Source organism: Sitophilus oryzae, unplaced genomic scaffold (genome assembly GCF_002938485.1).
Source record: "Sitophilus oryzae breed Bouriz unplaced genomic scaffold, Soryzae_2.0 scaffold_249_pilon_pilon, whole genome shotgun sequence".
Classification (NCBI taxonomy): Eukaryota; Metazoa; Arthropoda; class Insecta; order Coleoptera; family Curculionidae; genus Sitophilus; species Sitophilus oryzae.
The window spans coordinates 908,509-936,050 of record NW_022146806.1 but is presented as its reverse complement, the minus strand read 5'-3'; the positions used below and the strand labels follow the sequence as shown (position 1 = coordinate 936,050).

At 32.6% G+C, this 27,542-nt stretch overlaps 3 protein-coding genes across 7 annotated transcripts in view; 1 reads left to right on the top strand and 2 right to left on the bottom strand.

Moving 5' to 3' along the window:
• The window catches only part of LOC115884437 (TWiK family of potassium channels protein 18-like), a 333,903-nt gene that overhangs the window by 180,217 nt on the left and 126,144 nt on the right, over nt 1–27,542 (bottom strand). The gene's annotated exons all lie outside the window — the stretch shown is intronic.
• Nucleotides 1–27,542, bottom strand: part of LOC115884436 (inositol polyphosphate-5-phosphatase A) — a 283,771-nt gene that overhangs the window by 150,688 nt on the left and 105,541 nt on the right. The window lies entirely within an intron of this gene.
• LOC115884439 (RNA-binding protein Musashi homolog 2) overlaps nt 1–27,542 on the top strand; it is a 153,392-nt gene that overhangs the window by 85,321 nt on the left and 40,529 nt on the right. For 2 of the 4 annotated variants that reach the window (XM_030903020.1, XM_030903023.1), the window contains exon 1: nt 16,644–16,890. The exons of the other annotated variants lie outside the window; for them this stretch is intronic. In XM_030903020.1, coding sequence (XP_030758880.1) covers nt 16,802–16,890 — 89 coding nt within the window. In that variant the 5' untranslated portion in view covers nt 16,644–16,801. Of the gene's footprint in view, nt 1–16,643; nt 16,891–27,542 lie in introns of those variants that run through there. 4 annotated transcript variants of the gene reach the window in all.

Sequence of the window (27,542 nt, the reverse complement as noted above, 5' to 3'; positions counted from 1 at the left end):
TTTGATTCCTTTCAAATAATGTTTGAAAAATGCCCTCAAAATGGGCTTCAGTGACGAGGTTCTTATTCAACCCAAATTATCTTCACAGGGGGCTAAATCTGGAGACTATGGTGGATGGAGTAGCAGTTCGTAGACCAATTTATGGGGAGCATTCACCGGTGCATTGTCTTGATTGAACAGCAACTTTTCCTTCGCCAAATGCGAATTGGAATATCGAATTTGTCCCAAAGCGGTGATCGTTTCAGCCTTTTCAAGATAATTGATGTGAATGACACTCTGTGCATTCTAAAAAACTGTGGTCATGATCTCGTTGGTCGGTAGACGCACCTTGCCCCTCTTTGGTGCACGCTCACCCCGATAAACACAATGCTTTGATTGTTCCATGGTATTGTCATGTATGTTTAGTTTAGTTTAGTTTAGTTTATTAATTCCTTTTAATATAAATACATGGTACTTAGATTATAGGATCGTCGATAAATATATATACAGAAAACAACAATTTTTGACAGAAAATCATACAAATACAAATATAAAACAACTATACATGTTTTTATACACAAACAAAAACAATTGTAAAGAAGAATCATTGTGTATATGTGCTGACAAGCCTGGAATTTCCGGCTCCCGGAGAATCGTCTAGAGTGTAATAGCTCCTTGATATAAAAATTTCTTTAAATTAAACTTATTTTTTTGTTTAGGTTTAGAGAGTTAAACTCTACGGACACTCTTCTCATTTTGTTTAAACACTTTCTCCCAAATATTGATGGGTTGTGTTGCCCCATAGTAAGGCGCGTATATGGGATATCAAATTCATCTTTGTAGCGGGTGTTGTGACTGTGAACTTCCCGCCGTCGGGATAATTCTTCCTCATTCTTAATTGTAAATACAATAATTGAATATAAGTACAAAGAATATAAAGTCATAATATTTAGCGATTGAAAACATGGCCTGCATGAGTCTTTCTGACCCCTCCCAGCCATGATTCTTACTATTTTCTTTTGGGCCACAAAACCGAACCCACTTCACCGGAGTGTCCCCAGTACACCAGACCATACGCCAACACAGATTGTACCAATCCATAATAAATCAGTTTTATTGTTTCACCAGAAACTGTATGCTTCAAGTTTTTAATCAAAAAGGAAGCAGAACTTAACTTTGCAGTTACTGACTTGGTATGGCCTCTCCATGTTAGCTTCTGGTCTAGATGTACGCCCAGGAATTTACTGCAGTGGACACTCTCAAGAGACCGATTTTCGGCCTTCACTAACAAACTATAGTCGAGGGATCTATTCTTTGTAGCAAACTCTACTATATTAGACTTGGAAGCATTTAGTTTAAGTCCATTATGGTAAGACCAGCTCAGCATTTGCTGGACTGTCCAGTATTATGACGTTACAGTCATCCGCGTATAGGATTGGTACACCATACGTGGATATTTTTTGTGGTAAATCATTAATAAATACATTGAATGACGTTGGCGATAGACAAGAGCCTTGAGGTGTTCCTAGGCTAATTTTTTCCATCTCAGATCTAGTACCGTCCTTCTCAACTAACTGAGTTCTGCTAGACAGATACGATTTTAGCCAGTTCAGAGGAGGGCCCCGAATACCCATGCAGTTTAATTTATGAATTAAAAGTTCATGATTCACCGAGTCAAATGCACGCGTCATATCAAAAAACAAACCACAAACAAATTTTCGTTCTTCTAAGCCTTTTATAATATTTTTTGTAGCATTATTAAGTCCGTTTCTGTGGAGAAATTTGCCCTGAATCCATTTTGATGGGGAGATAAAAGATGGTATTTTTCTAACAACTTACAAAGCCTTTGATTAAAATATTCAAAAATTTTAGCAAACTGGCTCTGAAGGGCTACAGGTCTATAGTTTTTTGCTTCGCGTTTATCCCCCTTACCTTTATAGATTGGCAAAATTCGAGATTTTTTAAATATGTCGGGATATATCCTCTGTGCAAAACTATGGTTAATGACCACCGACAAAGGATATGATATTTCCGCAACTTCGATTAATAAAGTGCCCGGAAGACCATCGACGCCGTATGATCGTTTATTGGATACTCTGTGTATAGCTTTCAAAATTTTTTCAGGATTGGTTGGATATAGAAAAAATGGCCTATTTAAAGAATTATTGTTAAAAAACTAGATTTTCTGTGTTTTGTGTGGTATTATCGACAAAAAACTTATTTAATTTATTACAAATTGTTTTTGTATCTGAAATAATAACATTCTCGGAGAGTGGGTCATATAAATGCGATACGGATAAACTATTTCTACCTCCTTGTCTATTCTCGTTTATGACCCTCCATGCCGTTTTATTTATATTTTGAGGAAGATATACGATTATCGTTAAACGTTCTTTTTCATATTTTAATTTTTGCCGGTAGAGTTTTCGTACTGCCAGGTAGCGTTCGTTATACATAGCGTTATTTATATGTTTGTTTATTGAGGCCATTTCCTTTACCAATTTTGATAGTTCCTTTGTTTCCCTTGATATCCACTGATTTTTTATTGATTTTGGCCTCATTTTGACCATTTGCAGTGGGAAAGCAAAATCAAACATGTGAAAGAAATTGTTAAAAAATGATTCAAAAATCAAATTAGCCTCCATGTTTAGATCCGTTACAGAAAACCAGTCAGTATTAGAAATTAATTGATTAAAAGTAAAAATCGAATTCGCATTAAATTTTCTTTTCTCCGACATAGGATAAACAAGAGCTTGTTTAACTTTTTAAATTTTAAAATTTGATATGTATGGTCCGAAAGTTCATTATCATTAACTGCAGTCGAAAATTCTAATATATCAGTAAATATATTGTCGATACATGATTCGGGTATTACTTGTTATACGAGTTGGCACAAAAATCGTAGGCTTTAAATTATACTCCAACAATAGGTTGGTCAGTATTGATTTGCTGTTATCATTCACCGCAGACAAGAAGTTCACATTCACGTCGCCACAAATTATATAATTTACTTGATTGTCATAATAAGTACATAAAAATGATGACAATCCATTCACAAAGATATCAAAATTTGCATTTGGAGATCTATAAACAGTACAGACTAAAAATGTTTGAGAATTAATATTTATTTTAACTGAGCATATTTCGAATTCTTTTTCGATACAGATCTTTTCACTTGAAATATTTATACAATCAAGGCCGGCTTTTAATATGATGCAGACTCCACCTCTCTTGAATTCCTTTCTACAAAATGAGCTAACCACTCTTATAATTACCAAAACTCAAAGAGCTAATACTACCCTCTGTCCAATGCTCTGACAGGCAGCAGACATCGATTTTGGATTCATCCAGAATTGCTTCCAGGCTTATCAGCTTGTCTGGGGTCAACCCCTGAATATTAAAATGCATTATGTTGATGGTATCTCGATCATGGTCCTGTTTAAAAAATCGTCTTCGTTGTCGGAAACACCTGTGCCGTAGTTTCTTAAGTCCTGCGGTCTTGTTTTGCTTGATGGGAAGTAGAATCTGTTGATCCACGTTCCATTGGGCCATATATTTCCATCCATGATTTCGTCCTTTTTGTCGAATGGTGCGCGAATTCTAAACGATGCCACTCTGTCGCTGTTTTTCTGTTCCAACTTTGTACACTCAATTTTGCAGATCTGAGAAAGGTGAGATATTATATCATCTTGAGATGTATTTCTATCAGACGAGTAACATAAATCCAGGCATGCTTCTCAACAGCTTTAAGACTTGTCTTCTCTACATTGCTCCCTTGATGTACCTCTGCTGCTTAGGTCTTCCGGATTTCTTATGTTGTTGATGCGAACACTCTCTATGCGATTTGTTAATAGCTTCGGTTTTTTTCGGCGCCCTTATTCGACAAATTGTTGCTATTTGTCTCCCTCTTGCGGTTTATCTTAATAACACTTGGATTAAGTCTAGATTCCTCTATTTGTTGTGTTCCAGTCAACGTTGCAGTTGTAGATGGCGGTGACTTTGTTGTTTTGGTTTTGGTTATATTATTGCAAATATTTTTATTTTCTTGGTTTTGGTAAATACTCAAAGATTTTTCCAGTGTGTGTATTCTTGTGCCTTGCTCCTTAATTAGTGTAGACTGTGTACTTACAGTTTCCAGAAGCTCGTTCAATTTCTTGTCTAAATTCTGGAAGACTGCTGACAAAATAGATGTGTTTTTGACACATTGATCACAAAACCATCGTAGATTAGGACACTCTGGTAAGATTTTACTTTCATTTCTTCCGAGATTGGTACAATGCTTATGCACTATTTGCTCACATATTCCGCTACATTTAATTATAGTATCGCTTTGCTTAAAATTCACAAAACACTTGTTACAATTTTGAACATTGTTTATAGCTGCCGCCATCTTTAAAAAACTTCGTTCAAATTATGTTTCGTTCAAAGTTACAAAACCGCACAAAAACTTATGTGAATTGTCGATAGACATCGCCAAACATGTTCTATCCGAATGGCATTGATTTTATCTGCCTATTCGCTGCTCTTGTGATTATCTTGCCTCGGTGCTCAGGTTGAGTTCTCTCAAGGTATTCAGAATTTTAGAATTATACATTCCCATATTAGGCTATAATTTACTTCTATGGAATTAAATGCCTTCGGCGCTTCTTGGCTATGTATGACGATGGCAACTGAAAGCAGGGTTGGAACTAAACAGCGATCGGTAGCGATGAAGAATATTGTCGCTTGCCGTTTAGTTTCTACGGCCAAGGACAGTATTCTTCATCGGTATTTAGTTACAGAGTTCCACTCCTGAGTTCTCTCCTGCCTTATTATTTCTTCTACACTACACAATAGGGGATAGCCGATATTTCATCTGGAAAATTGTGACATTCTTTGTCACAATTTTCCAGCTATACCTCTATTCATAGTTCTCGTTTTTGAGCTATCAGCTTGAATGAATACACCGCTTATCCAGTCTTCCTTAATTAGTTTGGTTATTTTGAAGTTGATGTTGAAAATTGTTTTTCTTTTTATGTACAGGGTTGTTCACCACATACGACACGGAGTATTGTAGCTAGCGATGGGAACTATCGAATGATTTAGACTATCGAATGGTTAATGAATGAATGATTTCAACTATCGAATGGTTTTATTCGAATAAAATCATTCATTCATTTGTATACTAAAGCATATGTGACAATCTCGCCGTGCGACTAAATGGTTATCGTTGAGCCACGACTATCGAATGCTTTTGATAAATGAAATTTAGTATTCGTTTGATTTTTGTATGCGTCAGTGCATTATTAGTTCTTCCAAATTTTTATAACTTCGCCGTATAAATACTGTGCTATTTTTGCGTTTATTAAAATAGTTAAAATACTAAAATAGTAGTTATTTTTTAATTTTATTTATTGACGATTGTGTGCATGTGCAGGTGGTCAAAATTTTTTCGATAATTTGTGTGGTTTTCCGTAGTCCGATCTTTCAATTATTTAATTTTATATGGTATATGGTCTATTTTTTAATGGGAAATTTTGAGAAGTAGCAATTTTTAAGAGAGATGAGATGAACTTACAATTAATTTTAAAAATACATATTTGTATTTTAGATGTTTTAATAATATGAATTAGTTGAACTTAATAATCATATTTAAGTAATGCGGTTAAGTAAATGGTAATCGAACTCAAACTATGGGGTGAGAAAATTAAAATGAAAGTTTTACACGTGCCAATTTTAAAAAAAAGTTAACGATGTTTGTATTTTGTTTATGCTAATTCTCTTACATGTAGTTTTTTGCGAAGAAATATTTCATTTATTTTTTAAAGTAAATGCCAGTAAAAGTAATATAATTAATTAATATAATTTTTAAATAGAGATATAAAGCACCTAATATAAATAATTTTGATTTCTAATTTTTATTTATATTTTCGTTCCATTACACTGCATGCTTAGAAAATTAATAAATGTTTATATTTCATGATTTTAAAATTTGTTGTTAATATAACAAATTAGTTCTGTAATTATTATTATTTAACAAACCAACGTTGCCAAAAAATTTAAAGACTATATTATTTTTAAATAGGATCTAATATAAATAATTTTGACATCTAATTTGTTGTTTATATTTTGCTACTACTTAAAAAAATATTTATATTAAATCATTTTAAATTTTGTTGTTAATAGGTATAACAAATTATTACTGTTATTATTATTTATTAAACCAGTCTTTGCTTAAAAAAATTAAAAATCACTTTCATGTTCTTACATCCAAAATAACAAGTATTATTGCAGTGTAACAACAGAATATTAATAAAAAAAATACAGAATATATAGACATACTATCCCTAACTAACTAAAGCCAAACAATAATATTCTTTGCTAATATCAACTAATGCCAAAATATGGCAACAGCGCCCTTCATAATGTATTTTCTGTGTAAATACTAGCACCTCAATAAAAAAAAAAAAATAATGTGTCCTTATCTATATCTGACTCCGCAAAAATCAAAGATGCCGGCTTCTTTCATAGCATTGCCACCGACCGCTGTCGTGTTTCTCGGAAAGAAACCTACGTCGCCGGGCGACAACTAAAATCCAGTTAATATTTTATTATAATCGATCCTGACAAATAAATGAATTTGATAAATGAATGAATTTTATAAATGAATGGTTTTTGCTGCCGAATTACTAGAATGCAATATTTCAAGGCAGATGACGGATCTATTCGATAATTTTTATTCGAATAGTTTTCAACGAATGTTTTCTTACTAACTATCGAATTATTCGAATGAATTGCAACTATCGAATGTTTCGATAGTATTCATTCGATAGTTCCCACTACTAATTGTAGCTAAACTAGAAAACTATTTAAATCTTTGTACAGAGTATACACCCATTAAATATAGAACCATTATTTCCGTCCAAAAATTAGTTTATTACATACTTAATTGTTTTAATTATTAAATTGATCTAAATAAATGTAGATTTGACTCAGGAATCAATATAATAATAAGTTGATGAAAATGAACGTCTCTGTTATAAATAATAAAAGCATTCGTCAAAAAATGTTTGTTGACGTCTGATACACATACGAAATTCAGTTTTTTAGTGTTTGGAGCAATTACTATTAATCAACGTAAACAGCCAATTAACGTAGTTTGAATCCTGGGATCATATTAATTGGTCCTCTTTAACAAAAAGTATTTAAACCTTTTTTTTTTATTTTTTTTAATGAAATAAGCGAACTATATCGACAATATTAGCATCTAGTACTCTTTTAAAATTTGTTACATTTTTAAAAATAATCTAAAATGTCAATATTCCGTGGGTATAGTGACAAATGAGGTCTAAATTATAAGAAAATGCATTTTCTACGAAAACTTGAAGAGATAGGTAAAAACTGGTATAATACAATTTAATAGACAATTAAATTGTGCATCTGATTATAGTAAAATATACAGGGTGTTCCATTTAAATTAAACAAGTTATTGCCGTTTAAAACTAGTAATTATTTAATATAAATTTTTAGACACTCTGTATAAGGTAGTATAATTTTTATTATTGCAACACAATATATGACCAATAAATAATCTTCAGCAAATACTTAGTATTAAAAACTTTGATACCCTTGGAGAAATGAAGCCTTAAAATTTTTACTGCAATTTCACAAAATTGAAAATATTTCAAAAACGGTAAGGTTTAAGTGTGATAAACCTTAATCAAATTTACCTTATTTCAATCGTAAAATCCGAAAATAGAATAATATACAGGGTGTTCCATTTAAAAAAATACAACTATAATATTTTTTACTTATTTGGGACACTCTGTATCTTGTAAAATTATTTTTAAATTGTAGCTCTAATAGTCCTTCAACGAACCAAAAACTTACAATTTGTAAAACTCTAATCGTTTAGCTACAATACTCCGTGTCGTATGTGGTGAACAACCCTGTATAATTCTTTTTATTTTTTTATTTGTTAGAACGCAATAAAATTCCAAACAAAAAGAATTTGTTTCCTCGTGTTACTTAAATGAGAAATAGAAAATCACGATGAGGCGGCTCTTAATATTAATATTAAAAGCTTAAACTTTTTAGCAGATTTTAACTAAAAAGAAAAAAAAACTGTGTGCACCAAAATAAATTTTTTTTGGTGCACCTTAGTGTGAACGTATCGGCAAAATGCAGGAACTGGAAAGAGTACGAACGGTGGAAATGCTAGCGAAAGGGATGTCCCAAAAATAAAATAAATCGATATTTTGAATCGATTCAAGATCGGACATAACAAGATCGATCCAGAAAAAAATCGGAAACAAAAGATCGATCTTATTAAATATCGATATTCGATTCTGAATGTATTGGCTTTGGTATTGGTGTACTGGTATAATTAAAATACAATATAATTATAAAAAAAATAGATACAGAAAAATCGTAAAACCGTTTATTAACACATTTAAAATTGAAACTGAATAAGAGTCATCCCAAACTGAATCAGAAACACCCACAAACCGAGACATACTTGTAAAAATTAAAAATACTATGACAATGTTAAAATAGAATTATTCGGCTTTTTGCATGCTTATTATGATTTTGACACAGAATTTGTACTGGTAAATTCTGTAATTTTGATATAACAGTCGGTTGGAAAGAAGCTAAAATCAAAAAATATTCTGTTATCTAAAATATAAAAATATGGGAATCACCGACAAAAATCTGACACCTAATATCAAAGTGATAAACAGACATAGGCGCATGCGGTAGCGAGCACTTAAACTTAATTTTTCAATTCATTGCTAGATGGCGTTTTATTAGAGATGCACTGTAAACAAATTTTCAAACAAAACTAAAGTGTTTTTTTTTTATTATAACAAATAAATAACCCTGTAAAAATGTATAAATAAAATCGATCTTCGATTTTGAAAAAAGATCGATTCTACCAAAAGATCGTTTGATAAAAATCGATCGATTTTAATCGATATTTTGGGCAAAAAGATCGATCTTCGATTAAAATCGATTCGAATCGTGCGTCCCTAAGCGAAAGAAAAAGATTCTTTCAAATGTGTCATGTCACCCGATGCGAACGGGTAGTAATGCTACAATACGAACGAATGGTATCATTCGTTAGTCTGTCCTCGGCTTTAGAATGGAATCACCCACATTATATCGATAAAAAAACACTAAAAATTTTCATAAAAAAGAGATACCGTTCCTTCGCAAACGTGGTATTTCGCGGGCATCGCGTGACCGTTTCTCGTTCGTGCGTCGTCGGTACGCAGAACCGCGGCGTCGGCGACGGCACCGCGACGCTCTGGCCCGGAGCCGTCGTCGCCCGACACCAGATTCGGCGGCGGCGTCGACTAAGAGGCGACGTGCCAAAAAGCGGGCGACCGAGGCCGAATTTACGAGCCGCCCACCAGAAGCAAAACCCTTTGCTTGACGTGACGTTTTCCCGCGTGAATTATGGTCACTTTGTGTGAGGACGGAGTGCTTTCGACAAGACGAATTGGTCAGAATGTATCTATATCTTGTACAAAGAAATTTATGTAATTCGCTCAAGTTATGATAACTGAACTAAAATCAGTAAATGGGCTTTGCAAGGGTGTTAAATATGAGGTGATGATCTTAGTTAATATGCTATATGTGGAAATTTCCGAAGGTGCCAACACAAATTTATTAAATCTCACGAAAATTTTAGTCGAGCACAGCCTTTTTTGTCGAAGTAATGATGAGGTTTTAGTTTTGCGATATTGGTTTGCACAAAAAGCAAGATCAAGACTAGCTTTAGATCTGCAAGACCAAGACCAAAGATGGAAAACTCTTGCGGTCTTGAAGAATGTAGAATGTAGAATGTTTAGGAGGGGAGTTAATCACCGCGACCTTACAGATCTATTATGTGTTCCCCTTTCTTCAGTTATAACGAGTTATAACTCATCATACAGTCTCAGGGCTTTAACAAAAGCCAGTATCTGAGACGGCTCCACAGAGATCCTCTCCATTCTCAACATCAGCCGTACCAAAGTTCATGGCACGAATGATCGTCGTCTCGGCGCATTCAGTGATAAGGTGTTCTGGTGTTTCCCCATTTTCTCCACAGAATCTGCATTCGCCGTTGTTTCTCAACTCCAGCCTACTGAGGTGTTCATTGAGGAGACAGTGTCCTGTTAGAAACCCCGTGACAATCCGTAGATTGTTTTTACTTAAATCAAGGAAAACCTTTAATTTTTCTCGGTCGTAAGTTCTGAGGAACTTTTTCGAGTGTCTTAGACCTTTGGAAGACACCCATTCCAGGTTACGGAAGGAGTCTTCCAGATTCTTCAGTTCCGCTTTCAGTTGGTTCCCGCTTGGAAAACAGAACAGTTCTGGTCCAGTATTCGCTCCTTTCCTAGCTAGATCATTTCCTTTGCTTTGCCTATAATCTAGCTAGGAAAGGAACGAACACTCCACTAACTGGACCAGAACCGTACTACAAAGTTTTCATTAACTTTATGAACCGTTATGTTCACATAAAAAATGACTTATTTGTTCAAGTTTATTACAAATAGTGTTTTCCCGACTATTGCATAACATTTTAAAGAATGAAACGCTGATTCAATAATGTTCTAGAATTTTTTTTAAGTTTTATTTGCATTAAATTACTAAAATACCATTTATTTAAAGATTTTCTATGCAGAAAGTGCATCTAGTAAAAATCTATTAAAAAATGCAAGACTTGCAAAAATTTTGCAACAAGACCAACATCATGACTGGACCCTGCAATACCAAGATTAAAACTACTTATTAACTGCACGCACAAGACGAAGGGAGTCTTGGTCTTCCATTTGCTCATCACCATATCGAAGTAACTCATGGCACACTTTTGATCCCCCTGTAACTTCATCTAAATCATCATCTATTCAGCTAAATCAGTAATTTTAATTCTTACTGATCAAGGGGACATACTATAACTAGCTATGTTGCCAAAATATCTACTAATTATATATTATATTATAGTTAATGAATTATTACTAAGTATTCAATATTCTTTAATTTCGTCATTATTATTAAAATTCTAAGGTACTTCTAGAAGTCTCCCAAACTTCAGACTTTGAATTTTAGTTAGCGTAAAATCTTAATTTCATTATTCATTAAGTGAAAAATACTGATTATTAAAAATTATTATTATTATTTATCCAGTCGACACGAAGTTGCAAGGATGACTTTTGATTACTTTGGTTTCAAATTTTTTAGCGATTATCCGTTTTTCTTTTAATTTTTGATCCCATTGAATGTTTTTATTTCGTCTCTGATCGTAATATCGCCACATGCGTTGACGATTATCATTTTATAATATCAATCGAAATTACTTCTTTATTTAACTTTTTTATATAATATAAAAAATGTATAAATTTAACCAGACTTACAAAATCTAGAGTATAATGACAAAATGGTGAATGCGCCGGCTATTTAAACCCTTTATCACAGAAAATATTCCTGCGGATGCCTAGATATAAGGATATAGGATAGGAATGTACATATATGTATTTTCTGTTCCTTTACTCTTTCATTTTAATTGCCCAGCCAGGTTAAAAAAAATCATATTTCTTAAAGTTTTATTTTATTCCTAACATAAAAAAATCACTATATAAAATAGCTCATAAAATTTCGTATGCTTTTTTATTTTCAAATTGGTTTAATAATAAATAAAAAAAATAGGAATTATCAAGGCAATTTTTTCAATCAATTGCTCCTCAATTATTGTCTTTCTACAGGCTTTTCTCCTCCGCATTGTCAACAACAGATCCCAATTAAGAGGATAAATATTTATTCGACCTAAAATCGTTTTCTTTGGGATTTATAAAGGCAAATTTCTCAGTAGTACGTACATAAATTATTTTTGAAAGCCTAGGTCTAAATACGCAGGCTCTTAAGATAATTTCTCGTATGGCCTATGAAACGTTTTAAGTTCAAACATCCTGTTTGAAATCTAATTTTAATGCATGCACGAAACAGGCAGACGGCTTTTTTCTACTTTTTATTCCATCTTTAATCTTCTGTTCGGCTGATGTTTGCCAGGTACGCCGTTTTATTGATTGTTAAAATGCTTGTTTGGATTTGGATACACACTGTCATTCGGATATAACACCTTGTGATTATATCTAGTTCAGTAATTGATTTTTATTTTTTTATTATTATGTATAAAAAATATAAAGACCATGGGGCTTACGCTGTATCCATACTGTAGCAATATGGGGACACTACCCGTACCTTGGAACACTACTAGGACCTTGGATATTGTCCGTAACTTGAACCATAACCTGGGACACAGTCCGCCCATAAGACAACGGTACAGGGGAACACTACCCGTACCTTGGATACTACTATGACCTTGGATAATGCCCGTACCTTGTAAATAGTCCGTACCTTGGACCCTAAAAATACGAAACTCTTGTTTAAAATCAAACAAGGTCTAATAAACAAAATGAACCTACCTCGAATTACTTCCGAGGGCTCACTAAATAACAGAGAACATGTCCTTTCTTCCAAGGGACATTCTGGAGGACAAAAGAAAAGGGACGCCAACGTGCCAGCAAAATACAAATACAAGTTAGGTTGGGACATCCAAAACTCTACCCTAAAAATATGCAGTAATAATATCGAATCTAAAAGGATAATATTTTATCTTTACCTGTTGCTTTGAAATAGCAGCTGATTCAGATTATACAGCAAGATTTAAATAATCACCATTTCTAAAAGCCGGGATGGTTAGGTTAGGCTACAAAGCGCTAAAAGCAAAAGTCAGTCGACAGCACAGAGAGTTGATAGAAGCGATGTTGACAGCGCCTCCACAGAGCGATAACAGGGTTGTGTCAAACGATAACAGGGTTGTGGACCAGAGAACGTAAAAATCACGCCAAGCGCGTCAAATAAACTATCCGGCCTGAACGATACGGAATCGGGTGACGATACGCCAGACATCATATAAATCATATATAAAAAATACATGTAACGAACTAAAAACGTTACAACACAATTTTTTTTATTTTAACCGTGTTCCTTCTTGAAAACTGAATATTTCTGTTCTATTTTGAGAAAAAGAAAACAGTTTAATGGCTTGGCGCACTCCGATATGGTAAATAGCCTCCGATGACTTTCCAACATTCTAATACAACAGTTTTCAATAAAGCTTAAAATCCAAATGACGTAAGATGAATATTCATAGGAGGAGATTGCCTACCCTCTCCGTAACCGGGTCTCTTGGCTCGATCGATAATTTTTTCAGGAGCCAATTTAATTTGTTGAATAATTCATTATTGACGCTAGCATCGACCGATAGGCGGCGGCAGCAGCAAGAACAACGGGGATAAAAAGGCGGCACGGCGGCAGTGAATAAAGTTTTGTGTATCTTTTGTAATCAAATGCAGAATGCCAGCCAGAGGGTGTGCTTGTTTCCTTTTTAGTTGAATTTCGAGTTAAAGTTTGCTTTCCTGGAAATTAATATTGAGAAGAAAATGAAGCACTGGATCTTTTCTGGATTTTCTTTCTTGTCAATTTAATCTACTACCTATGTTATATTGCCATATTATCAAGAAATTATGTTTTTTTAACTAAAAAAAACTCCAAAATTTTTTTCAAAAAATTCCGAATTTTCAAAAACAAATTTTCGCTAGAAAAGCCTCATAGGCGTGTTTCTGGGGTTGAACTATACTACCAGTTAAAATACTTGCACTTATTTCTGGGACACCTTGTATAATCAGCAAGATTGAATATATTGGTCCTGTTCAAGTTTTAATATAATAGATTTGATAGAATAAAGACCTCACGTGAAACAAATCAGTAAAAACACTAAACTGTCAATACTTAACGGAAAATATAGTCATTAATATCTAGAAGGTGAAGTAATAAAGGGTATTTTTACTTATTTTACTAGCTGTGTGGTTAAATCATACCGTTGTATTAACAAATACTATTAAAATATTGAAAAATTAATAAAAATATCTTGCTACACTATTGTAACTTTAATTGCCATATTGGTTATGATTCGTATGATGTTTTCCATTGCATTTTTTTTAATTTTAAAAAGCTGAATAAAAATTTTATGCTATGCATTGAATTTGATATGTTTGGATGCACAATAGCTGTTGTCTGTTGAAATATTAAAAATTTAATCTCTACAGACATAATTTAAAATTATCCACATATTTTGAACAATTTAACTATCCAAATATTGGCAATAACTCCAAGTATATTATTTCAATTAGGTATTAAGTAATGCAGATATTAAATACCGTATGTTCGAAAAAAATGGCGTCGAAGTCGGCTCGGAAATGACAATCGATGATAATTTTCGCGAGGTCAATCTCTAGATGTCATTTACTAAAAATTGACAAACATTGAACACTAATTATAGAAAGATTAAAAAAGGATATAACGTTTCCAAACGCACAAATCTAATTTCCAAAAAATAATTTCTCAAAATTTAAACTATACCCCATTTAAAAATAATTTTTAATTCATATAAAAATAAATTACAATCTTATAATAAGGCCAACTGACACGAAACGCCAGTAAAAAATAAAGAAGAGTACGGGGCCTGTAAATGAAGTTTAGGGCTTGACCTCGCCAAAATTATCATAGATTGTGACATTCTCCAGCCGTCTTTGACGCCGTTTTTTTTTCGATCGTATGGTATTATATTAATTTTAATGGATAGTCCAGATTTTTATATCTAATTTTTTTATTTTTATTATGAACAATATTACATACATATTTGAGTTACTGTTATATATTTAAATGTTTTACCAACAGTATAAGTATGTTCGATTGTTTGCTAATGTTATCTTTATGGCTGAGTTTGCTAATATCACGATCTACTTAATTGTACGACAGTGTTAAAGGAATTATGTACATATTTTCCCTATTTAAATACATTTGAAACCACGTTTTCTATACGACATGCATGGGCCACAACTTTTGCTTTTTGAGTGGAGAACCTATAAATGTAAATCGGGCGTCAGTCAACTGCACCTGGTGTTACTCAGCTGTCAGGAAATGGCTACAGAGCGATCCCCAATAATTGAAATCGAGATTGAAATAGTTGGCAATATATTGTTAGGGGATTTTAGGATTAGTGATTGGTACCAATGTTAAAAAGTATTGATCGAAAAATCTTAGCAGTTTATGTCAATTCATTGACGCCGATTTGGTTATGGATTTTCTTGTTCTTCTTGAAAATGTACCGGGTGTCCTACTAAGCATGGTATTAACCGTAGGACATGCGGAAAATAAAATATAATCAATAAGGCCATGAGAAATTATTGGAATTTATTTTTAATTTAACGGCTACAACAGAACTTTTTTTTAACCCTTGTCTCTGCCCTAGTGATTTTTTCCACCGTTCTAGAGATGTGTTTTTCTACGTTTTTTGATTGTTTAAGTAGCTACGCATATTTTTAAGCAAGTGATTGTTAAGTCGGCAGGCTGATTATGAATAGGCTGTGGTAATACCTAGATAAATTGTGTTTAGAGAATGTTCCAGTTTAACGGATTTCGACTCTCTCTGTGAGCTTGTTTGTTATTTAAATAAAACATGGCCTTTCTAGGTTTTGGAGTATTTGCCGTATATCAGATATTTATTTTTTAAATATACCTCCTCATTCTTACATTACTTGGTATGGTCTGTTGTCGTTGCAAGTATTTTTCTGCACATTAAATATGTGTAACTTTTCTAAATTTTCATAACAATACAATTAGAAGTCAATGATGTATTTCATGAACGGATTTCATGTATTTTTTGTTCCTTATTTTTAAAAAATATAGTAAATGAAAATGTAGAAGTTATTCAAAATTGAAATCGCCATAATTATTTCCTCATTGACATTTATTGCAGGGTTGCCAGATTGTGTTGAAATTCCAAACCAAGAATATTGTATACAAAAGAGGAAAAAGTCTGCCGTTTCAAAACAACGTTTGTTGTAACCAAAACAACCTTTTCCTTGTGATTTTTTTTAGTTACACGAACAAGTTTTGATTGCTTTGGTTTGATAGAAATTTCTTAATATATCCTGGAGGGACTGAAAAAAATTAAGATTTGGCGGTCGGTGGACCTTAAAGGTAGGTTTATATCTAGCTGTAGTTCTAGCAATCAAAACACGCATTAAGTGTTTTGGTTTCACTCTTTTTTTCTTCGTTTTTTGATACATCCAGAGATATTGGGTACAACGTAGTCAACAGGAACTACTGAAGTTGTGCGTTTAATAGGCAACCCCATGTCATAATATGCCCGTGTCACCTGCCAAGTAAGTTCGTGCATGTTCTGTGGTCAAAATTCATCCGCAGCTTCAAATAATGCCAAAAACTTAATTTCATATTTTAAAAAATGCTTGATAATTCGCAGATTTTCTCGAATCTGTTTTTATATCGGTAAATTTTTAGGTTTTCGATATGCAGTTTTCGTTCAGGGGGGCAAAAAAAAACTCTTTTCATCTCTCAAAAATTTGAAGGATTTTTTCGTTATTCATGTTTACTGCTTCACCTGGCCCTCCTCAGTCCGATTGACGCCCGTCCCTCCTCCGGCGGTGGCGGCCGTACACAACAGCCGGCGGCCAGGCAGAAGGGCCGCCGTTCGCCGCCCCTCCGCGCCGCCCCCTCGCCCCACGTTCGTTCAACGACAACGTGCAGCTGCCCGCCTGCTTGCCTAGCAGCCCGCCAGCCGGCATCGCAGTCGTCTGTTGTAGTTTCAGTTCGCGCGAGGGTCGCTAAGGGTGAGAGTGTAGTGTGCGTACTGTCGTGTGTTGATTTTGGAGGAAAAGACGAAAGGGAAATAGAGGAAAGACACTTCTCGTTTGGTAGAGAGAAAAAGGGAAGTATGTTGTTCGAAAACCCCCCGGTAGCGGCGAAGATATTCGCGGGTTATGGAGTACCACCCCCAGGTGTAGTGCCGCAGGCTTTGGTCGGGTAAGTTTTGGGTCTTGGTTGTTTCTTTGTCGATGTTTGGTACCAAGGATTGATTTGGATGTTCTTTTTATTTCTATAAATGATGCTAAAGGTCTTTCGAACTTCCATTGTCTTTATTTTAGTACATAACTTGTAACGACTTTTTTTTAGTTTCCATAACAGAGAAATATAAGTATCATGCGTTGCTCAGGGTTACAGGAACGCTGGGAGCTGGTCTTTTTATGCCTTTAAATGATTCCATTGTCTTTATTTTAAAGTACACAATGTGTAACAACTTTTTTTTATAGTTACCATAACAGAGAAATATGTGTCATGCGTTGCTCAGGGTTAACAGGAAAGCTGGGTTCGTGAGTAAGACTTTTGGCATTCTTTTAATGCTGTTAAATAATAAACAAAAAATATAATGTGCAGACCAACGATTTATTTGAATATTCTTTAAAGCTATTATGCTTTTAAATGATACCAAAACACGTTCAAACTCCCATTGTCTTTATTTTAAAGTACACAACATGTAACAACTTTTTTTTAGTTACCATAACAGAGAAATATAAGTGTCATGCGTTGCTCAGGGCTGTGATACGTTTCAGTAAGTTGTGTTAGTGACCACTAAATCCCAGTTTACACTGGGAAGACAAACTATTTTAGTTTCAATACTGAATCATTGTCTACCAGATTCCCAAAAACATTGCTACACTCTGTCACAAATTACTCTGTCTATTTACATTGTTGTAAATAATTTACGATCTTTATACTCCTATAGTTCAGACACCAATTAATAAGTTCTAGACCACATTAAAAACATGCAATAAAGAAAGTTATAGGGTATTTTTTCCTCTTTCAAAGGAATACTGGTAATAACAAAACTTTTTTTCTGTTAAAGGTACCCTCCTGCAATTCGTGTACCTACCTGTCTTCAATGACTAGGTATAATAGGTACTAGGTACCTATATCTGTGACATTTTCAGTCCTATAGTACATTTTGTCGTTGTCGACTATACAGGGTGTCTCAGGAAACCTGCCATATCTCATAGGGAGATTCCTCACGTAAAAATTAGATTTATTTTTTATATCAACATAGGTCCGATTCTTTGTTTCGTAGCTACAGGGGGTTAAAGTAAAATGAGATTCACACTAACAAGGTATACACCATTGGATATTGTAATATACTTATTAGATATCTACATAATATTCTTGGACTAGCATTTTTTTGAATGTTGAACACAAAATACAATATTAGCCGACGCAGATATTTTATATCAACAAATTCAATGTTTTTTAATGTAATAATAGAACTTATTCTTAAATAATTCAAATATTCAAATCATCACTACGGTTCATTGAAAAAACAGCGTAAACACGTATAAAAACTATCATCTGGAGTGAGATAGAGACGTTAATGTTCAGATAAGGCAATATTTTAACTATTTCATTCATAAAATTGAGGTGATTCTCATATTTTGTATTTAAACGAAACAATTTAATACAAATTTGGGAAAAACTAATATACAAAACTTCTTGGTTGTAATTTAAATCAAATTATTCTTTATCAACTTAAAGTCTCTTCAACGAGTACGACGACATCCATACAATGACAACACAAGAATCATTTTAAGACCACTTTAAACTTCTGATGTCGATAACTATATTTTTTAGTAGTGGGAACTATCGAATGAATACTATCGAAACATTCGATAGTTGCAATTCATTCGAATAATTCGATAGTTAGTAAGAAAACATTCGTTGAAAACTATTCGAATAAAAATTATCGAATAGATCCGTCATCTGCCTTGAAATATTGTATTCTAGTAATTCGGCCGCAAAAACCATTCATTTATAAAATTCATTCATTTATAAAATTCATTCATTTATGAAATTCATTTATTCGTCAGGATCGATTATAATAAAATATTAACTGAATTTTTAGTTGTCGCCCGGCGACGTAGGGTTTTTCCGAGAAAGCGGTCGGTGGCAATGCTATAAAGAAGCCGGCATCTTTGATTTTTGCGGAGTCATATATAGATAAGGACACATTATTTTTTTTTATTGAGGTGCTAGTATTTACACAGAAAATACATTATGAAGGGCGCTGTTGCCATATTTTTGTATTAGTTGATATTAGCAAAGAATATTATTGTTTGGCTTTAGTTAGTTAGGGATAGTATGTCTATATATTCTGCATTTTTTATTAATATTCTGTTGTTACACTGCAATAATACTTGTTATTTTGGATGGTGGAAAATTATTTTTAATGTTTTTAAGCAAAGACTGGTTTAATAAATAATAATAACAGTAATAATTTGTTATACCTATGAACAACAAAATTTAAAATCATTTAATATAAATATTTTTTTTTAAGTAGTAGCAAAATATAAACAACAAATTAGATGTCAAAATTATTTATATTAGATCCTATTTAAAAATAATATAGTCTCTAATTTTTTGGCAACGTTGGTTTATTAAATAATAATAATTACAGAACTAATTTGTTATATTAACAACAAATTTTAAAATCATGAAATATAAACATTTATTAATTTTCTAAGCAAGCGGTGTAATGGAAGGAAAATATAAATAAAAAATTAGAAATCAAAATTATTTATATTAGGTGCTTTATATTACTATTTAAAAATTATATTTACTTTTACTGGCATTTACTTTAAAAAATAAATGAAATATTTCTTCGCAAAAAACTACATGTAAGAGAAATAGCATAAACAAAATACAAACATCGTTAACTTTTTTTTTAAATTGGGACGTGTAAAACTTTCATTTTAATTTTCTCACCCCATAGTTTGAGTTCGATAACCATTTACTTAACTACATTACTTAAATATGATTATTAAGTTCAACTAATTAATATTATTAAAACATCTAAAATACAAATATGTATTTTTAAAATTAATTGTAAGTTCATCTCATCTCTCTTAAAAATTGCTACCTCTCAAAATTTCCCATTAAAAAATAGCCATATACCATATAAAATTAAATAATTGAAAGATCGGACTACGGAAAACCACACAAATTTTCGGAAAACATTTTGACCACCTGCACATTCACACAATCGTCAATAAATAAAATTAAAAAAGAACTACTATTTTAGTATTTTAACTATTTTAATAAACGCAAAAATAGCACAGCATTTATACGGCGAAGTTATAAAAATTTGGAAGAACTAATAATGCACTGACGCATACAAAAATCAAACGTATACTAAATTTCATTTATCAAAAGTATTCGATAGTCGTGGCTCAACGATAACCATTTAGTCGCACGGCGAGGTTGTCACATATGCTTTAGTTTACAAATGAATGAATGATTTTATTCGAATAAAACCATTCGATAGTTGAAATCATTCATTCATTAACCATTCGATAGTCTAATTCATTCGATAGTTCCCATCGCTAATATTTTTGAATATATTTATATTTAAAAAACTTAACTACTCTCATCTCTGAGTCGATCCTTGGTTTCTAGATATCGACAAAAAAAACTAAATCATTCCTAACAATAAATTATATACAATAATTTGATGAATATTTTTAGAGGGCATGTATGTCTCGTAATTTTAACTATACCATTTATAGGCAGAGCTTTATTATTTGTTTTTTAACGTATATATTATTATGTTTTGTGTGTACTTTGCAATTGTTTATTATTATTATTCAATGAACCGTGAATAGAATTCGTAGTTCGATAGTTTCGGTTCGTACGCTGATGTGTATTTTTTGGTTGTATGGTTTTGGTCCTTACTTTTGTCAATTCTTCTTTGTCAGTTTAATGTTTCAGTGCAAGTAAATTCGTTTTAGAGATGTTGATATTTTAAAAATTTCGATATGTTTTTTAAAAGTATCGATATTTTATATATCGATAACATTTGTACATCCCTAATTTGTCTTTACTCAAACAACGCTATAATTTCGGATAATTTAAGTTTTTAACACAATCCGAAAAGATTTTATCACTTTAATGCAAATACTAAAAATTTTAACGGCGAATATTGACGGAATTTAGTTCGGAAGTAATGGAGATATTCCACGCGAAGGACATCGCTTGTATTGCAATAGCAGCTTCGTATAATAACGTAGGGATGTGAGTATTTAAAAAAAAGTATCGATATTATATTTTCAAAGTTATCGATATTTTAAAATATCGATACATTTGAACATCTCTACGACTTAAAGAAACCTTTAATGCAGCTTCGCCCTTTCCCTTTAAAATGTATCACAGTGCATTTAAATAGTAAATGCTCTCCATGTTTGTTAGTTCCGATCTGATATAAAACAGTTACAAACTGCAATACAGACAGTATCTTAAATCACTTTTGACTTCTGAAAACAAATCGCTCGGTATATATCCATATGCAAACATTTTAGATAAGGCAAGTAAAGTCTTTTTATTATTATACGACGTTCAAGAGAGCATACGCATACAGAAAATTCATTGTTATGTATGATGTGAAGTTTATTTTTTGAGTACCTAACATGTTTTTCTTCATACAATAGTATTAGTTGTTTAATAACATTTCCTTTTGTTTGATTGTTAGAAGGTAAGGGGACAATAAAAATAGAAAAGATAATAAACCACTTTGATATTTAAAAATATACCGGGTATACCGGGTGTTGCATCGTCGGACGGGACATAGGAAATCCCATGTAAATTTTAATGGGGCCAATTATTGAAGAGCACTAAAATCCACATTCAAAAGAATAACTTTAGATATTTTTGATTAGCTCGTTTACGAGTTATCGCCGATTTCTTTTTAAATATTTCTCCTTTCTTATGGCCCTGTATTTACTTATGAGCACCAGTCAAGGTAAAAGATAACTGTCAAATGAAGTTGTCATTTCAGAAATTTACCTATTTAGTACTTTATTGTTATTGAAAACTCATTCCTAGATCGGAAATCTTAAAGATGTTTTTATAAATACAAATTAATATGAATTAAAGTAAAATAAAGTAATCAATTACAAGGTTAATTATAGTATTATTACAATATTCAATAACTGTTCAAATAATCAAAAAGATGTTCAAATAATCCTCCATCGACTGCTAGACAATAACCCAGGCGATCATAAAATTCTCTACTTACATTCGCTAGTTGGTAAACTGAAATTCTATTGCATTCGGCAGAAATAGCATTTTTTGACTCGTCTAGCTTTGGGTATTTTTTATCCTTGTATATCCTGTTTTTTAAATGGCCCAAGAGAAAGAAATAATTTGGCAAAATATCGGGAGACCTTGCTGGCCAATTTACTGTATGATTTAGGCCAATAACGTTTCCGTTAAAACTATTGTCTAAATATTCCCGAACAGCCAGGGTACTATGTGCCGGGCAGCCATCCATTTGGTACCAAACTTCCTGATTTTCCCTAGCGGCATCATGTAAAGCAGGTAAAATATGATTTTCGAGTAGTTCCAAATAATATTCTGCATTTAAATTTCGCGTAAGAAATAATGGCCCGATAATATTGTGTAAATTTCTGAAATGACAACTTCATTTGACAGTTATCTTTTACCTTGACTGGTGCTCATAAGTAAATACAGGGCCATAAGAAAGGAGAAATAATTAAAAAGAAATCGGCGATAACTCGTAAACGGGCTAATCAAAAATATCTAAAGTTATTCTTTTGAATGTGGGTTTTAGTGCTCGTCAATAAACCTAAATAGAATTATTCTCTAAAATAATTAGGGAAGCCAATAATTGACCCCATTAAAATTTACATGGGATTTCCTATGTCCCGCTCGACGATGCAACACCCGGTATATTAGTGGAATAAATTAGTGGTTTCAATTAGCGCAGAAGTTTGTTCCTCTCATGTTCCTCTAATTTCAGTGTAAGCAGTCGGAACGTCAAAATTTGTGGTAGTAATTTTCAATTAGTAGAAAAAGTTACAAACAATTTTTTCTACTTACTATACTTCAACATTTGCGAGTAATGTCATTTTGGTCTTTGATTATCATCCGTCAAGAAATTGTGGTTAAAAATTAAAAGTTTATTGTTTTATACAGGGTGAATGATTTAAATCAACGGATTTTTTTTTTATTTTAATCATGGATTTAAATAAAAAAACTCAACTTGTTTAAAAACTTATGATAAATCGAAAGATAACTGTAAAAATTATAAAAAAATTTCCTATAAAGCTATAAAAAAGTATTCCTATATCGAATATACCTTATATCTATTCTTGAAATAAGTAGTTAAGTTACACTTGCTCTTCTAACGTTTGAATACTTTAATAGATCGAAAAATAATTATCAAAGATCTAACATATAACACATATCCCTAATATCTATTATCTATTAAAATGTTGGACCGATTTTTGAAGTTACTTCATGTGAATCCATTACACTTCTAAATGGCAGAGATTTATTTTGAAATTGTTAATTGCCAGAAATCCGGTATTGGAATACATTTCATTCGCAAACTCTAGTCCACTAGTTTCTTCTGATGTCAGGTTATATTTTTATTCCCGAGGACTAATCAATGTCAAAAGATAAGCTGGAGTCAAGGCTGTTTTATACCTTTTTTGAAAGAGCTGAATGTTGATCAAGCTAACTTCCGCCTAGTGATGTTAATATTTCAGAAATTTTTGATTGTTGCAGGAAATTTCTGAAACTTTCGGAAACTTTCTGAAATTTATGAAATATTAGGAAATTTTACAATTTTACATATTTTTTGTCGATACAATAAAGGAATAAATTAGATAGACATTTGATACCAACATGTAAGTGGAAAAAAAAAACAATAAACATAATATTAGTTGTTATATTTTTAATAAACAATACATAACCCATAACAAAAATCATTTGGTAACATTTGTATTTTGTGCATAAACCACGAACTATGACTATGAATTAAAAAATAAACAAAAAAGCACGAAATATAAATTTAAAAAACGTAAAACACAAATAACTGAATTATTCTATTCCGGAATATCAGGCGCCGAGCTGGTCCCATCTTCATAGGGTATTATAGTAGTAGTAGTACTGTCTTCGTCAGTTTCTATTTCCAAATCAGATATATTTGATGTATCATCTGGTTCTGATTCTGAAGGATGGACCTCTACCTCCACGAGTTCTAGTGGTTCTGGAGGAATTTCATGTTGTTGAATATCATGCTCCATATCCACTTTTTGTTTTTGTAGTAATAATTTATTGTTATGAGCTACGAACATTATTTTACCGACTCTTTGTGCAGTTAAGCGATTCCTTTTTTTAGTATGGATAAAACTGTAAGTACTGAAACTTTAGAGAGCCCATAAACCCGATTTGGCGCAATAATTTGTTACATCTGTAAAAATGGCTTATTATTGACAAACTGAGGATGATTGTTGTTGATATTGTTGATAAATTCCATAGCAGTTATGTGTTCTTCAGTGTTAAGGGTGCTCTCCCAGGAAACAGGGATCCAAGAGATTCGCGCCAAAATGCATTGGTTCAAGAGCCATAGGTTTTTTATTTTGTAAGGCGGAGAAGCATTCTTTTTCTTCTGACTTAAGAATCGGCATACTTGATACACTTTCGTTAAATTTTTGCTCAATATCTTGAATTTTGAAAAGAAATTTCTTGCAAAATTCGGATTTTTGCGAATATTCGCGATTTTGGGACCGACTATTTCGGAAATTTCTGAAATTTCCTGCAAAATTCGAATGGAAATATTCGCTACCAACATCACTACTTCCGCCTTCCCCAAATTATCTTCTAGTTCATTCCAGATTTCTACCGACATTTTGTGTTCTGCAATAAGTACTTTGCACTTTGAACATTAGATGGTACTAATTTTATTCTCGACTTAAGACAGTCATTATCTTCATATCAACATCATATTTCCAAAAAAATCCCTTTGCTCTAAGCAACCGATTTTTTTTGCGGAAATATTTTTGCACCAGGGTTTTATAACCTAATTATTGGACTTTCTCTATAGATACAACTGATTACCCCAAGCTGTTGCTCCGATATTCTGTTAATTTTAATTGTATTTTACTTTAAACATTGTGAATGATCTTAAACTGTCCAGCATAATATAATTGAAACCACTAATTTTGAGGTTCCGAATGAAGCTTAAATATTTTTTGACACCCTATTTATACTTGTATTTCTTTCATTTCTTGAATAAATTAAAATTTCTATATATATTTATAGCATAGAGAGCATGGTCTTTAAGCAAAATTTAGCCAAAAAAAGGTCTAACAACTTTACCTGCACATTCGCAATCGATAGATAGGACACAATAACAAAGAAAAGATCTTTCGTTCGGTATGGTCTCTGTCCTTGAAAGAACTGTTGACCCTACTCAGGTAGAGGGAGACTATTCTCCTGCATACAGACCCAAAAACTCTTCGGCTATGTGCCCTTCTCGGAATAGGCCTGTCTGTAGGTGGGTTATTTCCGATATTATTTAGGGGAACAGAGAATTTAGGGACGTGCCATAATAAAAATAAGTCGATCTTTCTTTTTCGATATGGTCTCTGAGAAATAAGTAAACGCAGAGAAGCTCTAACATATTTGAATTATTACTGGTTATAGTCACTTGCTATCCAACAAACATGGTAGATTAGATGCGATTATCTACTTAAATTACACATGATTCATCATTTTATACCTTTCGGTCGAAAAAAAAACGGCGTCAGAAACGGTTGGGGAATGACAATCGGTGATAATTTTGGCGAGGTCATGCCCTAGACGTGATTTACTTGGCCCGTTATAACTATTAAACATTAAGATATTCATAACGTCCGACACATAACAGAATAAGTTTGTCCAGTGTCTCGGCTTATTATACAGGGTGGTCCGAACTGTATTCCGGAAACTTCGGCAACATATTCTGCAGATAAGGATAAGTAAAAAAGTTCATATAAATGTACGTATGCTTAGTTTCGGAGATACAGGGTGTAGAAGTTACATTTTTATTTCGATTTTTTCCAAATAATTTATGAAGCAACTTCAATATTTGGATGAAAATTGGTGTCTGGGGGTTTTGTGACACGAGAAATTTGATTTTGATGTCAAAATGACTCCTATTTGGAGAGGGCGCCACCTACATGTGTTTTAACTGTTTTGAAGAGTAATCACTTTTCGTCCGTACCTGTATAAAACTACTGACTGAAAAAATATACATTTCCATGATTTTCTACGTAAAAAAATGTCTCTTGGTAAAAATAGCTACGAGCAACCGTTCTCAAGATATTTAAAATGGAAATAGTCAATCATGTCAGTTCTGCGAAAAAATGATGATTAAACAGTTTCTGTTGAACTTTTGGCACAAAAAAAAGTTTCAAATTTATGATTTCAGTCTAATATCTATTTAGTCAACATATTTAATTTATGTCAATGATGACAGGTATTGATAATTTTGATTCCAAATATCTCGAGAACCATTACTCGTAGCGATTTTTACCAAGAGACCTTTTTTATGTAAAAAAAGTCGTAAATGTATATTTTTTTAATCAAGTAGTTTTATACAGGCATGGACGATAAGTTATTACTCTTCATACCAGTTATAAAATATGTAGGTGGCGCCCTCTACAAGTAGGAGTCATATTGATATGAAAATCAATTTTCATCCACATATTGACGTTACTCTTAGGAAGGAGCATAATGCTATCCATGTATTCATGCATGGTGGGCGGAAAAGGCACCATAAAAGCTCTCTAGGGTGGGGATCCTTGACAGTTCTGTTTGACGATTTATTTGGCACATTTGAATTTGATTTGAAATTTTGTGGATTTGTCAGTCTTTATGGAGCTTATTTTATGTTATTTATTATTTATTCTACTACTGATAGTTGTATAAAGGTAGTAACTCTAGATGGAAATTGTGGCAGAACTTAAATTAACAGTGACACTATCGCGATTTATCGAAAAAGACTCTAAAATAGTTGGTTGTGTAGCGTGCGGTAGATCTCGGCAAAAATTGAGTGAAATAATGGAACAACTTTTCGCTAGTAAGTGACTATATAATAAGTATACATACGTGTAGTAAACCGATCATTTATGAAATTCACTTAAATTAACTAAATTATATATTTTTCTTGCATTTTAGCTTTTATTTATTACTTGTCAAAGATTAGATGTCAAAGAATTTAGATACGTTAATTTGACTTACCTGCTTCAGTAGCGTATCGGATGTTTGTGTTAATAAATACTTATTATAACTTATCTATTTTTATTAGAATTATATATTTTTATAACAATTTTAATAACTACCAACATTTATTCACAACGTAAAATAAAACAACAAATTATTGAGTCTACCCCACGTCTACCCTACATCATAGTTTTACATTTTTTAAATAAAATTAGAACGACACTGATAAACCGGAATTTAAGTCGGCCATATTTGAGGCCCATCGCGGTGTACCTAAGATTTTTGATATGCTCCTTAGTCTTCTTATTCAAAGACGAAATTATTTGGAAACAATCCTCATAAAAATGAAACTTCTACACCCTGTATCTCCAAAACTAAGCACTTTAGGACATACATTTATACGAACTTTTTTACTTATTTTAATCTGTAGACTATGCTGCCGAAGTTTCCGGAATACAGTTCGGACCACCCTGTATAGGCTCCATCAGTGTTACCATACAAGATGTCTAAGTTACAGGAAAACTGTTATTTGATCTATTATTAAAATAAACGTTCTTTAACCCAGT